This window comes from Myotis myotis, unplaced genomic scaffold (assembly GCF_014108235.1).
Source record: "Myotis myotis isolate mMyoMyo1 unplaced genomic scaffold, mMyoMyo1.p scaffold_m19_p_4, whole genome shotgun sequence".
NCBI lineage: Eukaryota > Metazoa > Chordata > Mammalia > Chiroptera > Vespertilionidae > Myotis > Myotis myotis.
The window spans coordinates 59,225,833-59,241,931 of record NW_023416346.1 but is presented as its reverse complement, the minus strand read 5'-3'; the positions used below and the strand labels follow the sequence as shown (position 1 = coordinate 59,241,931).

The following is a 16,099-nucleotide window of genomic DNA, read 5'->3' as shown; positions in this document are numbered from 1 at the left end:
ACTATGATTGTATTGCTGTCAATCTCTCCCTTAAAGTTCATCAACAGTTTTTCAATATGCTTGGGTGCATATATGTTTACAAGGGTTATATTTTCTTGTTGAATCATTCCCTTTAGTATTATGAAGTGGCCTTCTTTGTCCCTTGTTATGGCCTTTGTTTTAAAGTCTATTTTGTCTGATATGAGTACTGCTATCCCAGCTTTTTTTTCTTTCCATTTGCATGGAATATATTTTTTCATACCTTCATTCTCAGTCTGTATCTTTTGTTCTGAGGTGGTTCTCTTATAGACAGTATATATATGGATCATGTTTTCTTACCAATTCAGTCACCCTATGTCTTTTGACTGGAGTATTTAGTCCATTTACATTTAAGGTTATTATTGGCAGGTATTTATTTATTGCCATTTTTATTTTCTTTATGCCTATGATCCCCTCTCTCTCTCCTTTTCTTTTTCTTAAAGCAGTCCCTTTAACATTTCTTGCATTGCCGGGTTGGTGATAATGTACTTCTTTAACCTCTTTTTGTCTGGAAAGCTTTTTATTTCACACTCAATTTTAAATGGTAGCCTTACTAGATACAGTAGTCTTGGATTTAGTTGCATTTAGGCCCTTGCTTTTTAAAAAAATATATATTTTATTGATTTTTTTACAGAGAGGAAGGGAGAGGGATAGAGAGCCAGAAACATTGATGAGAGAGAAACATCCATCAGCTGCCTCCTGCACACCTCCTACTGGGGATGTGCCTGCAACCAAGGTACATGCCCTTGAACGGAATCAAACCCGGGACCCTTGTGTCCGCAGGCCAATGCTCTATCCACTGAGCCAAACCGGTTAGGGCTAGGCCCTTGATTTTCATTACTTCGAGTATTTCATGCCACTCCCTTCTGGACTGAAGTGTTTCTCTTGAGAAGTCAGTTGATATTCTAATGGGAACTCATCTGTATGTAATTTTCTCTCTCTATCTTGCTGCTTTTTAGATTCTTTCACTGTTTTAACATTTGCCATTTTAATTATGATGTATCTAGGTGCGGGTCTCTTTGGGTTCATCTTTATTGAGACTCTCTGTGCCTCCTGAACTTGTGTGGCATTTTCCTTCACCAAGTTGGGGAACTTTTCTGTCATTATTTCTTTAAACAGGCTCTCTGTTCCTTGCTCATCCTCTGTCCTTTCTGGTATTTCTGTAATGTGGATGTTGTTATGTATCATGTTGCCCCAGAGCTTCCTTAAGCTATCTTCCTGCTTTTTAATTCTTTTTTCTATTTGATGCTGTAACTGGGTATTTATTTCTATGTTGTCTGCCAAATTGCTGATTTGGTCCTTTGTTTCATCCAATCTATTTTTAATATCTTCCAGTGTGTTCTTCATGTCAGATATATCATTTTTCATTTCTGTCTGGCTCTTGTTCATGGCCTCTATTCCCCTTCTCATGCTGTTGTAATTTGCACTAAGTTCCTTAAGCATCTTTATAATCATTGCTTTGAACGCTATTTCTAATAGGTTGCTTGCCTTCATCTCATTTAGTTATTTTTCTGAAGCTTCTTTCTTTTCTCTCATTTGAGGGTTGTTTCTTTGTCTTTCTATTTTAGCTGTCTCTTTATATTTGCTTTTATGTGTTAGATAGAACTGCTATGCCTCCCAGTCTTTGTGGGATGGCCTTACGTAAAAGGTGTCTTGAGGAGTCCAGTGGTGTAGTCTCTTTGTTCACCTGAGCTGGATGCTCTAGGAATGCCCCTTGTGTGTGTTGTTTGGGTTTTCCTGCTGCAATTGGAACTTGATTGATGATGCCCTGTTTGTGGGAGGGATCTCCCTTCTGACTTGCTGCCAGTGAGTTTCAACCCCAATGTTCATGCCAGCTATCCAGTGGTTGGGGACTCCTTAGCCCAGAGGTCTGCCTTGAATCTCACACCTTGATTGACCCTGTTCTGGGCTCTAGTTTCTTCCCACATGGAGCTGCTCCCACGGTTGTCAGCTGCAGGTGCTTGGGGTCCTGCTGGATTTTGCCTAGCTGAGCAGTCTGGGATGGTGTCTGCAGTGGGGATCCAAGTCTCTCTCTCTCTTTTCTTTTTTTCCCAAGTCTCTTAATGGGCCTCAGAAACTCCACAGGAGGGGCAGGGGATTTTCCAATAGGGTTCATCAACTGTCTTTCCTCCAGGTAAAAACAGCAGGATAGCACAGGTTTGCCTGAGAAAGATGACCTCCACAGCATGAGGGAGTGACTCAGCACAGGAATCTGGGTATCTGCCTTCTGAGTTCTATCACTGGATCCCCCAACCATGGCTTGGGTTTATACAGCTCCAGCCCACTCTGCCCTCCCTCTGCCAGAGCACAAGGTGAGTGGCTGCACACAGAATTTTGTGTGTTGGCCCTATGAGAGGGTGCCTGCATTTATAGCTATCTCTCCCTGGCAGACATCAATCCTGCTGTTTTTCACAGCCAGATGTTATGTGGGCACCTTTCTCAGTTCTAGTGCTCTCTGCTGGGGGTCCCAGCTTGGGAACTAGGCTCCAAAGTTCTCAATGGCAACCCCCCCAGCTGAGATATCTATCCAATACTTCAGCTGTCTGTTGGAGCCCACATGCCATTTCGTGCCTCCACTCTTCCTATGCAATCTTCACTTTCTATCCTTGGTTATCAGGGTTCTCTCCAGAGAGTCTTCAGTTGATCATTTAGGAAGTTTGTCTGTATTTTAGTTGTAATTCTAGTTTGGTCCTGGGAGCATGTTTGTGAGCTTCCACTTACTCCACTGCCATTTTTAATCTTCCTAAATCTTTTAAAATTAACTATATTGTATAGATTTAACATAATGTATTTAATATTTCCTTTATTGATGGACATTTTATATTGATTCAGTTCTTTTAAACCTTTACAAGCACTTATATTGTGAAATTGTTTATGTGTATAGGCTGGCATATTTCCTAGGAATACAATTGCTGGGTTAAAGACTTTGTGAGACATTGATACAGGGTTTAGCAGAAGTAGGTTTACATTTGTGAGCATGAAAAACAGAGTTTATTCTTTTTAAAAAATATATTTTTATTGATTTCAGAAAGGAAGGGAGTGAGAGACAGAAACATCAATGATGAGAGAGACTCATTGATTGGCTGCCTCCTGCATTCCCCCTACTGGGGATTGAGCTCAAAACCCAGGCATGTGCCCTTGACTGGAATTGAACCTGGGACCTTTCAGTCCGCAGGCTAGTGCCAGGGTTTATTATTGAATTGTTTCTTTTTTAAAAAATTATTTATTGTTTAAAGTAGTACATAAATCTCCTTTTTCTCCCATTGGCCTCTCCCTGGCTGCTCCCACCCTCTAGCACATGCCCTCACCCCCCTACTGTCTGTGTCCACTAGTTATGCTCATATGCATGCATACAAGTCCTTTGGTTAATCGCTTACCTGCCCCTGCCCCTGCCCCATACTTTTTTTAATTATTGTATTATTTTCTATATGAACACCTGTAAACCTACTTTTGCCCCACCCTGTATTTACTATTCAATTGATTTTGCCAAATTGTTCTCTGGTAAAAGACTGTATCAGAGTATCTCCTTCCAACAGAGTATGGGAGTACCCATTTCCCCACAAACCAGTCAACAATATCATCACATTTCTAAATTTTTACAAACTCCTAGCTGAAACATGGTAATACATAGTTGTTTCAATGTGCATTTCTTTGAAATTGTCTTTTCATATTTTTTATCAATAATTTATATTTCTTTTCTGTGAATAAACCCATTCATGTCATGGGCATATTTTTTCTATCAAGTTGTTTATTATTTTATTAGTGATTTATAAGAGTTTTTTGATTATTATAAATTAGCCATTTGACATCCTATGCTTGGGGCTTTGTTTGTTTGTTTACCTTACTGAAGTTTTAAATGTTTATTTAATCGATTTCTGAATCTTTCCCTTGGGTGAAGAACATAAGTTAGTCACGGGCAATTGACTTCTGAAAAGCCATTAATAAGTTTCTATGTTACTCTGGGCTCCTGGCTCACCTCCTAGAGGGGCCCTCCTACACACAGGGGCCTTTCACATGAGGAGCTTCCTACTGGGGTGTCATATTTCAAAGTTCAAAGAAAGAGGCTGCCTGAATGGTCTATATTTAGGGTATGACTCCCCAGTGGGGACAGCTGGATGTCTAGAGACTAATTTCTGCATACTCTGTCCCTAAATTCTGGGATTATTCTGAAGGGTTTGAATGGGTGGTGCAGTGAAATTGTAACAAAAGGCCTCTTTTACCTGGAAACTGCTTGGGCTCTCATAAACGGTGCTTTCTGTGAGGGAAAAATGACATGGGTCTCTGAGGTGTTGCAGTAATTTACAGACACCACAAACTCACTGCTACCTCTACTGGAACATGCTAAACACTAACTACTGCTAGGGTGATATAGCACATGAATGACAGATAGCGGAGATAACACACCAGCATCATGATTAAATGAAAACTCCACATACTAAGCCTCATTTCCATCAATGGGGTAAGCAGTTGGTCCAGGGTGTGATGAGACAGACTACTTTGACCACATGCTTATGTGAAAACTTCAAATGAAACCTCTTGAATGGAAAACTGGTAAATCAAGGAAATCACTAGTTTTCAGGCACTAGGCTAATCTGGAGCTGGATCTTTATTCAATCATCCAGGAGTCATATATGAAGAAGTTCTCAGACACCTGACACAAGAGAATAAGTTCAGCCAGAACTTCAAAAGACTGTGAATCACTTGTGGAAATCTGCCAAGATTAGAAAACTGAGTGTCTTTCCAAAGATTAATTTATAGATCACACTAAAAACGTGCTAATTTTGTTTAGGAAAATTTTGTATTTAAAATGTCAATAATTACTAGTCTGTTTTGAAAACCGAAATCGTTTATAGCAACTACAAAACATTTTTTAATGTGGTGTAAAAATAATGTAAAAAAAATGAGTCTTTTGTTATTTTTACGACCTCATTTCTAAATGTCAAATGAAAATGGCTTGACTGAATTTCCGGATTTACAAAAACAATGAATGCAATGTTAAAAGAAAAAAAAAGGAGCATAAGAAGAAAGTTAAGCCTCTCCTTCCACTCTCTGCTTCCTTTCCTGACCGCCCTTTCTTAGCCTTGTTTGGTGCAGCAAGCTACTGGATTGGGAGCATCATTCCTATAGTCTAAGGGAGAGGGGATTCCTCAAAGAAGCGTCTGGTCAAGGCCTGGGAGTGGGTGGGGGGGATGCAGACCCTCGCAGGTAACCAAGGAAGAATAAATCCCAACTGCAGGGAGGTGAGGCCACTTGTAGGCTCTCAGGTTTGAGAGGACCCAACTGAGTGACAGGGAGGTACAGCAGAGACTTGGAGGGGGAGTTCTGCGTTCGGAGTGGGGGGAAGACCCTGTCAAACTCCTCTCTGGCCAGTGGGAACAGGGCGGGGGGAGGGTGGGAGCGCGAGAGCTCCTTGGTGACGCAAGCCCTCACGTGACCAAGAGCTGCAGAGCGACGCAGCCTGCGGTGCAGTCATCACACCCTTCTGGGTACCAGCTCCCCGCTGCCCTGCGCAGGCAGGCTGGCATCGGGCCCAGGAAAAGCGGAGCAGGTAAGGGCTCGGGACGCGTGGGGCCCAGGGTGGCAGCCGCGCCGCAACCCCAGTAGCTGCAACCAGGGGTGAAGGACAATGCGGATTCAAGTATCAGGAGCCTTCCCTCTGAATCTCCCGAACCCACTCCCCCTGTCTAGTGTGTGGAGGGGAACCTTGGGTTTGGCTGGTGGGTGTCTCAAGAGGGAAATATCAAGATTGAGATGCTCCTTCCTCCCTGACTCTAATCACTGACCGCTCATGTTTGTTCAGCTTCCTGCTCATTTCAGTGGAAGGGATTTGCACGGTGGTGTTGGCAGAGAAAATGGTGGGCTTTGGTAACTGGATGCCTTGCGTTGGTGGGGAAGGCTTACCTGAGTGTTGGGAGGGAAGTTTGATAACTAGGGTCTGTATTCAGACAGGTTGAGTATTGGGATCTGTGTCCAGGGTGCTGGTGCAAGCACCCAGTGCCTTTATTCCTGTCTTGTGTAGCTCGGTGTTGCACAGTTTGTGGCGAGGCAAAGGAAGGAGTAGAGAAAGCTGCATAGGATCTGTGAAGGTTAGTGTGAGCATGGGCACTGGCTGTGAACCACCCCAAGTGTGATGTGAATTCTATATGACAGGGATTTCGGCAGCCACTACCTAGTTGGAATAAGGGGTGAAGCTAGCTAGGGAACTTTCCTTAAACTGCATCTATTTACCAAGCTTAGGGCTTTAAACTTAAATTTTATACTGAAGGCCAGTAAAGATAGAAAATTTTTCTATGGATGACTTAATTGGTACTTCAGATAATATTGAGAAGATACAAATTGTTGTATTAAGGAGCATTACTTATTTATTTTATTTTTTTTTTAGAAAGAGAGATAGTAAGTTTTCCGTGGAGGAATAGTGATTTTGCAAAAGCAAAAGCTTCCCCCGACACCTTGTCTCTTCTACTGCTGGAGACTCCTAGAGATGGGTTTAAGGGAAAGTAGATAACAGTAGGCTATGGTGATTCTATAGTATGGGATCCGGGGGCTTCCATCTCTCTCACCATCCTTCAGTTTTCAGATACCCTGCCAGCCTGAACATCTTGGTGAAGGAAATGATGGACTTTTGGAAGAAGCCCTAGAATGCTACAGGTGGTTTTAAAAAGATTTTGCCCATGCCACTCCCCTTTTATTTTTTCCTGCCTCCCTTTCTCACCCTTCTTACTTCAGTACTGGGGAGGCCCAAGGTTCTGCCTGCCAGGGAATGGGTCTCTAAATCCAATAAGAGGGGGTACTGAGACCTGTGTCTTAATTACTGAAATGCCACAAGCACTCAACATTCACCTTTCCCTTTTTTCTCTTTGTTCCTAGATCTTCCCATACATCTGCAGTAGGGCTGTTTACCACTGGAAACAAGGGAGAGGGGGAAACTTGTCTAGAACCGTGGAGGTTGGTGTGATGGTGGGCAGTGTCTGAGAGGGTGGGAACAGAATGTGGCTGGTACTTAGGGGGACTAAGTAGATGGCACTTCTGCTTCTCCTACAATCTGCCAGATTTCCACAGTGTTGCCATACCCCATATTGATTTCAGTGCAGGAAACATTTTGGGATATTGGGGTAAAGGTGGGCTGGAGTATGACTGAAAGAAGAGGAGAGGGGAGACCATAAAATGGGACACATTAGCCAACTGGATCCAAGCTCTCTGGCAAGGCAGGTACTGGGGTCAGGGACCAGGGTGCTTGTGTGCTCTATGAAGGATTCAGTCTCTATTACCGCCTGTTTTATTTATTCATAGATCTACCTGCAGGTTTGCTGCAGGGCTTGAGATGACTGGAAGCAAAGAAACAAGGAGGAAATTGCCCCTGATCAGTAGAGACTGGTAAGAGAAAGGTCTGCCTGGGTAGACCTCTAGGGTGGGTTGGTAGAAACCATTGTGTATCCAGTAGGTCCAGTGTCAAGTCTGGAGGATCCTCAGTCTCTCCCCTTTCCAGGCAACTTTCCCACCATTCCTGTCACTTACCCCACACCCTCACTTTAATTTTGATACAGGGAATGGGGTGAACTGAGGGAGATAGATAGTTTGCTAATAATATGCCAGTCACATGAAGAGCAAAATCTCAACTCCCATCTGTCCTTCCATCTGTCTTTCTGTCTGTCTGTCTCTAGGTCCATAGATCTCATGAGTATATAGACCTACTTTCGGGTGTATCACAAATCAAGAGAAGGAAAGAGGAGGGAACTGCTTTGGATCAATACAGGTTGGTATGGGGATAGGGACCTGTGGGAGTGGTGACAGAGTAGGTCCAGTAAAAAATCAAGGTCTGAGAGCTTCTCAGTCTCTCCCACTCATAGTCAGTCCTTCCACCATTCTTTTCCACTATTTATTTGGTGTAAGGAAATGTCTATGAAAGTACCTTGGGCAAAATTGTTGGGTACTAGGGAAAATGGGGAGGTGATAAAAAAGGGGGGATGGAGAGAGAGTTTGCTAATGCTTCTCTTCTCCAACTAAGCACATTATTTCTACACTTTCCTGTCCTTCTGTGTATCTGTCTGTATGATGCATAGAATTAGAAGAGAAATTTTAGTCCATTTCCTTCCTCCACTTCTAGGTCCACCTCCAGTGACAGCTGTAGTGGCCTTTGAGCTGAAGACCAGCACCCTTACAGACCTATCACACTCTTTCCCCAGCCCTTCTGATCCCCCTTACCTTATTTGTGGCATCAGCAGGGGTGATTACATGGGTCGCATTCAGGAAGTGGGCTGGGTGACTGCAGGACTGGTGATCTGGGCTGGTACCTGCTATTACATTTACAGATTAACCACAGGAAGAGCCCAGAGTATGAGGAGACTTGCCAGCAATGGGTCTAGAGTCAAGATGGAAACTGTGGCTGGTGTACAGACCCAGACCTTGGCTACGAGTGAAGCCATGGATGGGACAGAGATTGAGACTAGATCCAAGGTCAAGACTGGAGCAGAAACTGGAACAGGAGGTGGGGCTGGGGCTGATATAGAGATGAAGGCCACTGCTAGAGGCAGACCCAAAGCCAACTCTCAGGCCAAGGCAATGGTTGGGGCAGAGGCAGAGGTCCAGTCTGAGGTCAAAACAATGGCTATGACAGAGGCAGTGACTCTGGCTGAGGCCAAAATCAAAGCCAAGGAAATGGCCATGAAAGAGGCAGTGACTCAAACTGACTCTGAGGCTGAGAGAGTAGTCAAGAAAGAAGCAGTGACCCAGACCAAAGCTAAAGCTTGTGGACTATTTGCCAGGGCAGAGGCCAAGAAAGAAGCAATGACCCAGACCAAAGTGGAAGCTCATATATTTGCTGAAAAAGAGACAGAGTTGAACAGAGTACTGGTGACACAGAATGAGGCCTTGGCAATAACCAGGGAAGTAGCCAAGATGAATGCCATAAACAAGACTGGAATTGTGGCTGAGACCAAAGCAAGAGCCCTGGAAGAGACTATGAATGTGGCCAAGACTCAGTCTGAGGCAAGGTGTGGTACCACAGTTGATGCTAAGGGAAATCTTAATACCATGTCCAGGGCAGGAGCTGGAATGGATATAAGGTCTTATGCACCGTCTCAGGCTGTGGCCAAGATCCAGGTTGATGACATGCCTTGTGCTGGGCTTGAAGACAAGGGAAATTGCAAAATTATGTGTCAAGCAGAGTCTGGGGCAGACATGAGGACTTCTGCCCAGACTCAGATTATAACCAAGGCTCAGGCTGAGACCATGACTGGGGTAAGGGTTGATGCTGGGGGTAATACCAATGCCATGTACAAGGCAGGAACAGGGATAGATATGAGAGCTTCTACACAACATCAGACTATGACCACAAAACAGGTTGAGGCAATGTCTGATGCCAGGGTTGATGAAAAGGGAAATATCAATGTCACAACTAGGGCAGTGACTGAAGCTCACATGAAGACTGTTTCTCAGCCTAAGACTATGCCTGATGCCAGGGTTAAGGATAGAGACAATTCTAATGCCATGTCTAAAATGGGGGCCAAGGCAAACCTGAACGTCAATTCTCAGGTTGAGGCTTTGCCTGATTCCAGAGTTCAGACCAGGGGTAATCCCAATGCCATTTCTAAGTTAGGGGTTGGAACAGATATGTTGTCCTGTATACAACCTCAATCTATGGCCAGTGTCCCAGGAGATGCCTTGCCTGATGGTAAGATTAATGCTGAAGGCAATGCCAACACAATGTCTAAGGAAGGGGCTGGGACAGACACAAAGGCACAGTCTCAGGCTTTTGCCACAAGCCAGGTTGAAGCCTTACCTAGTACTAGAACTAAGGCTAGGGGCAAAGCCAAAGGCAAAAGAAAGGCCAGGGTCAGGACAGACATGAAAACCTATGCACAGCCTCAGGGTGGGGCCAAGTCCCAAGCTGATGACAGGGGAGACCCTGACGCCATTTCTAGGGCAGGGGCTAAGGCAGAAATGAAGCCCTGTGGTCAGCCTCAGGCTATGGCCAATACCCAGGATGAAGCCTTGTCTGGTATCCAGAATAATCTCTGGGGTAATCCCAAAGCTGTGTCTAATGTAGGGGCTGGGCCAGACACAAATGGCTCTGTCCAGCCTCAAACAGATATAACACAATCTGCTTGGCCACAGGCTGTGGCCAATTCTCAGGGTGAGGCCTTACCTGGTGCCAGTAATAAGGTCAGGGGAAATCCCAATGCTGTGTCTAAGACAGAGACTGGAGCAGATACGGCAGGTTCTGCACAGACCCAGGATCTTTCAAATTCCCAAGGCAAAGCCTTGCTTGGTGCCAGGAATAAGAACAGGCGCAAACCTAATGCTGTGTCTAAGTCAGGGGCTGGATCAGATGCAGTTGGCTCTGCCCAGCCCCAGGCTGTGACCAATTCCCAAGAGGAGGCCTTGCCTAGTGCCAAGAATAAGCTCCAGGGCAATCCCAATGCTGTGTCTAAGGCAGAGACTGGAGCAGATATAATGGACTCTGTCCAGTCACAGGTTGTGTCAAATTCCCAAGGTGAAGCCTTGTCCGGTGCCAGGAATAAGGTCAGGGGCAAACCCAATGTCGTGTCTAAGGCAGGAGCTGAACCAGATAAAACAGGCTCTGTTCAGCACCAGGCTGTAGTGAGTTCCCTGGGTGAGGCCTTATCTAGTACTAAGAATAAGATTAAGGGCAATTCCAATGCTGTGTCTGTAACAGGGGCTGTGCCAGATGCAAGGGGCCCTGCCCCACCCCTGGGTATGGCCATTTCTCAGGGTGAGGCCTTGCCTGGTGCCAAGAATAAGGTCAAGGGCAATGCCAATGCTGCATCTAAGGCAGGAGGTGGGCCAGATACAACTGGCTCTGACCAGCTCCAGACTATGACTAATTCTCATGGTGAGGTCTTACCTGGTACTAAGAATAAGGTCAGGGATAATCCCAATACTGTGTCTAAGGCAGAGGACCAAACAGATGCAACAGGCTCTGTCCAGCCCCAGGCTGTGTTTAATTCCCAAGGTGAATCTTTACCTGTTACTAGGAATAAGGTCAAGGGCAATGCCAATGCTGCATCTAAGGCAGGGGCTGGGCCAGATGCAATGGACTCTGTCCAGCCCCAAGCTGTGACCAATTCACAGGGTGAGGCCCTGTGTGTTACTGAGAATAAGGTCAGGGATAATCCCAATACTGTGTCTAAGGCAGAGGACCAAACAGATGCAACAGGCTCTGTCCAGCCCCAGGCTGTGTTTAATTCCCAAGGTGAATCCTTACCTGTTACTAGGAATAAGGTCAAGGGCAATGCCAATGCTGCATCTAAGGCAGGAGGTGGGCCAGATACAACTGGCTCTGACCAGCTCCAGACTATGACTAATTCTCATGGTGAGGTCTTACCTGGTACTAAGAATAAGGTCAGGGATAATCCCAATACTGTGTCTAAGGCAGAGGACCAAACAGATGCAACAGGCTCTGTCCAGCCCCAGGCTGTGTTTAATTCTCAAGGTGAATCCTTACCTGTTACTAGGAATAAGGTCAAGGGTAATGCCAATGCTGCATCTAAGGCAGGGGCTGGGCCAGATGCAATGGACTCTGTCCAGCCCCAAGCTGTGACCAATTCACAGGGTGAGGTTCTCTGTGTTACTAAGAATAAGGTCAGGGATAATCCCAATACTGTGTCTAAAGCAGAGGCCAGAGCAGATGCAACCAGCTCTGCCCAGCCCCAGGTTGTATCTAATTCCCAAGGTGAGTTATTGTCTGGTACCAGGAATGAAGTCAAGGGCAATCCTAGTGTTGTGTCTAAGGCAGGGCCTGGGCCAGATGCAATGGGCTCTGTCCAGCCCCAAGCTGTGGCTAATTCTTGGGGTGAGGCCTTGCCTGGTGCCAAGAATAAGGTCAAAGGCAATGCCAATGCTGCATCTAAGGCAGGAGGTGGGCCAGATACAACTGGCTCTGACCAGCTCCAGACTATGACTAATTCTCATGGTGAGGTCTTACCTGGTACTAAGAATAAGGTCAGGGATAATCCCAATACTGTGTCTAAGGCAGAGGACCAAACAGATGCAACAAGCTCTGTCCAGCCCCAGGCTGTGTTTAATTCCCAAGGTGAATCCTTACCTGTTACTAGGAATAAGGTCAAGGGTAATGCCAATGCTGCATCTAAGGCAGGGGCTGGGCCAGATGCAATGGACTCTGTCCAGCCCCAAGCTGTGACCAATTCACAGGGTGAGGCCCTGTGTGTTACTAAGAATAAGGTCAGGGATAATCCCAATACTGTGTCTAAAGCAGAGGCCAGAGCAGATGCAACCAGCTCTGCCCAGCCCCAGGTTGTATCTAATTCCCAAGGTGAGTTATTGCCTGGTACCAGGAATGAAGTCAAGGGCAATCCTAGTGCTGTGTCTAAGGCAGGGCCTGGGCCAGATGCAATGGGCTCTGTCCAGCCCCAAGCTGTGGCTAATTCTTGGGGTGAGGCCTTACTTGGTGCTAAGAATAAGGTCAGGGGCAATTCCAATACTGTGTCCAAGTTAAAGGCTGGAACAGATACAACAAGCTCTTCTCCGCCCCAGGTTTCAGACAGTTCCCATGGTGAGGCCTTGCTTGGTGCTAGGAGTAAGGTCAAGTGCAATACCAATGCTGAATCTAAGGTAAAGGCCAGAAAAGATACAATGGTCTCTGGCCAGCCTCAGTCCATGGTCCTTTCCCAGAGTAAGATGTTGCTTGGTGCAAAGGACAAAGCTATACCCAAATCTAAAGCAGAAACCACAGAAGAAGGTGCTGCCTATAAAAATCCCAAGCCTAAGGCCATGCTCACTTCAGACAGTGAAGGTGGGACAGGTACTCTGGCCTGTGGAAAGACACAGCCTAAAGTCCATGACTATTATTGGAATGAAATTGGTATTGAAGATTGGATTGCCTCTGAGCGATGGATCAAATTTAGGTTTCAGGCCAAGGATGGATACTGGGAGAATAACATGTCCTGGGTTGATGATGAGAATGAAGCCAGTATTGAGTCCTGGAGCGGGGCTAGTGATAAGTCTGGTATTAGGTCCTGGGCTGGGGCTTGTGATGAGGCTGGCATTAAGTCCTGGCCTTGGGCTAGGGATGAGAATAAGGTTGGTGTTGAATCTTGGGATAGATCTGAGGACCAGGCCAGTGAGGATCTCTGGACTAGGAACAAGGCCATTAGAGGGTCCCGGACTGGGGCTGAGAACCAGGTCAGTGGAGGGTCTTGGGTTGGCACTAGGGACAAGGTTATTGGGGAACCCTGGACTGGAGATCAGGTCAGTGAGGGTTCCCAGGCTGGGGGCCAGGCCAGTGATGTCTCCTGGGTTGGGGAAGAGGCAATTGGAGGGTCCTGGACAGTGGCTGAGAACAAGGCCAATGGAGGGTCCTGGCCTGGAGTTCAAAAGCAGGCTAGTGGAAGGTCCATGGATGGGGATAGGATTCAGGCAAATGGAGGTTCCTGGACTGAGACAAGGGCTAGAAATGTGGCTAGTATTGGCGACTGGGCTGGCACTGTGGACAAGGCTATTGGAGAGTCCTGGGTTGGGACTGGCGATCCACTTGGTGGTAGATCCAAGCCTAGATTTGATAATCAGGCTAGTGAAAATGTATCCTGGGCTGAGGCTGGTGACCAGGGCAGTGGAAGGTCTAGGTTGGGGTCTGAGGACCAGTCCAGTGGAAGACCCTGGGCTGACACTGCAGGTCAAGCCAGTGGAGTGTCCAGTCTGGGGCCTGTGGACCAGTCCAGCAGTGGGTCCTGGCCTACGACTGGGGAACAGGCTGATGGAGGGTCTAGGCCAGGGTTTGTGGACCAGTCCAATGTTCAGTCCTGGGCTGGCACTGAAAAGGAAGCTAGTGGAAGGTCCTGGGTTGGGGCTGGAGATCAGGCAGGTAGCTGTTCCAAACCTGGATTTGAGGGTCAGGCCAGTGGAGGAGGCTTCCGAGCTGGCACTAGGAATCAAGCTGGTAGAAAATCCTGGGCTGGGTCTAGGCTGGAACCTGAAAGTCAGACAAGTGGGGGGTCCTGGGCTAGGACTAGGGACCAGGCCAGTGGAAGGTCCCAGGTCAGTGCTGGGGTGGAGGACAATGAAGGATACTGGCTTGGGGCTGGGATTGAAGCTAGTACAGGATCCTGGTTTTGGAAAGGGGAAGAGGCTGGTATTGTGTCCAGATCTGGATATAAAAATGAACCCAGTATTGAATCCAGATCAGTGACTGAGGAAGAGATTATCATTAGTTCCATATTTGAGGATGAGGACAAGGCCAGTATTGGGTCTTGGAGTAGATCTGAAGAGGAGGCCTTTATGGATTCCTTTGTGGGGGCTGAGGCCAGGAAAGAGTCTTGGCTCTGGGATGAAGATACAGCCACTACAGGGTCTAGGCTTGGGGCTGGGGAAGGGCCTGGCATGAGGTCCTGGACTTTCGCTGAGGATATAGATGAGGATGAACTAAGTAGAGCGTCTAGCCCTGATATTGAGGAGATCAGTTTAAGATCCTTGTTTTGGACTGAGAGTGAGAACAATGAGTGCATATCCAAGAGTGAGAAAAATGTCAGTTTTGAGTGTGGGGCTGGAGACAAGGATAAGCTTGAGGCTGCTGGTGGAGTTGATATAAGGTCTTGGTTCAGGGATGGTAATGAAAACAGAAGTGGAAACAAATCTGCACCTAAGACTAAAAAATCATCTGAGTCTAGAGGCACATATCCGTCCATGGTTCCTGGGGCAGGAATGGGATCATGGGCAGAAACCATGATCTGGACGGAAATGAAATATCCATACCAAAATGAACCCTGCTTACCACTTGAAGATGGCCTCAGAAAGCAGATCAGGTCCGGGGCGAAAGCTCAGCCCTGGCCTTTCCACTGTAAACACAAAACTAACATGGATCCACGAGAGCTTGAAAAACTCATTTGCATGATTGAGATGACTGAAGAACCTTCTATTCATGAAATAGCCAATAATGCTCTATTTAACAGTCCCGATTATCCGTTTTCCCATGAAGTCATTCATAATGCAGGTAGAATCTCAGTTATTGAAAGCTTGCTCAATAATCCCCACCCCAGTGTTAGGCAGAAGGCTTTAAATGCACTGAATAACATCTCGGTGGCTGCTGAAAATCACAGGAAGGTTAAAACATATTTAAATCAAGTATGTGAAGATACCGTCACCTATCCCTTGAATTCAAATGTGCAGCTGGCTGGACTGAGATTGATAAGGCACCTGACTATAATTAGTGAATATCAGCATATGGTTACAAATTATATTTCAGAATTTCTTCGTTTGTTAACTGTGGGAGGTAGAGAAACGAAAGAACATATTTTGGGTATGCTTTTGAATTTCTCTAAAAATCCATCTATGACAAAAGATTTGCTCATAGCCAGTGCACCAACATCAATAATTAATATTTTTAGCAAGAAAGAGGCAAAAGAGAATATTATTAATGCTCTTTTACTATTTGAAAATATAAATGACCATTTTAAAAGAAGATCAAGAGTATTTACCCAGGACAATTTCAGTAAAAATTCCCTTTACTTCGTATTCCAACGACCTAAAGCATGTGCCAAGAAACTTCGAGTCTTAGCAGCAGAATACAAAGACCCTGAGGTGAAAAAAAGAGTTGAGCTATTATTAAGTAAACTTTAATTAGTTGTATGTTTCCAAAAAAATCTGAGTAATATTTTGGTTTTGCATCCTGGGGGTAATACACTTTGTAAATTGCATTATAACTTTGATACTGATGTTATTTATGATGGTTTGTTGCTGGACCACTTTATGAACACCAGATTAATTCAAACTTGTACTGAAAATACATGTGTTGCTTTTTACCTTGTCTAGATTGAGATGTTTTTAGTATGCTTCATGAGCAGAAACTAAGCCAATTCTTCATAAGTAAGGTAATCTTTGGTCCTTTGTGTGGACTTATGTTTATACATTTGAGATTTTATTTTTGTCATCAATAAAGTTTGTGTTTGAAGCAGTAAAAAGACATGTCTTTTTCCTTGAGTTTGTGATCTATTTGGAAAGGCAAGAAGTACCGAAACAAAATGATAGTAACAAAACTAGGTGTCTCTGATCATGGTCAGACCCTTCGGTCAGACTCTCCCCATCAGGGCAGAAAGTTCTGTAGGTAACA

The 16,099-nt window shown here is 45.5% G+C and overlaps 1 protein-coding gene and 1 long non-coding RNA gene across 3 annotated transcripts; both read left to right on the top strand.

The window, feature by feature from the left end:
- The first annotated feature begins 5,456 nt into the window (after window positions 1-5,456).
- Window positions 5,457-7,773, top strand: LOC118654712. Of its 2 annotated transcripts, XR_004967029.1 has the most exons (5): window positions 5,457-5,566; window positions 6,589-6,666; window positions 6,886-6,963; window positions 7,309-7,392; window positions 7,680-7,773. It is a non-coding gene; the product is annotated as an uncharacterized LOC118654712 (long non-coding RNA). The 2 variants fall into 2 exon arrangements; XR_004967030.1 differs by lacking the exon at window positions 6,589-6,666 and having other exon boundaries at window positions 5,469-5,566.
- Window positions 7,774-8,122: 349 nt separating this feature from the next.
- ARMCX4 (armadillo repeat containing X-linked 4) lies at window positions 8,123-15,910 on the top strand. Its single transcript, XM_036306110.1, has one exon. It carries the CDS (start codon window positions 8,251-8,253, stop codon window positions 15,607-15,609), a length of 7,359 nt encoding a protein of 2,452 aa, XP_036162003.1. The 5' UTR covers window positions 8,123-8,250; the 3' UTR covers window positions 15,610-15,910.
- Window positions 15,911-16,099: the final 189 nt, after the last annotated feature.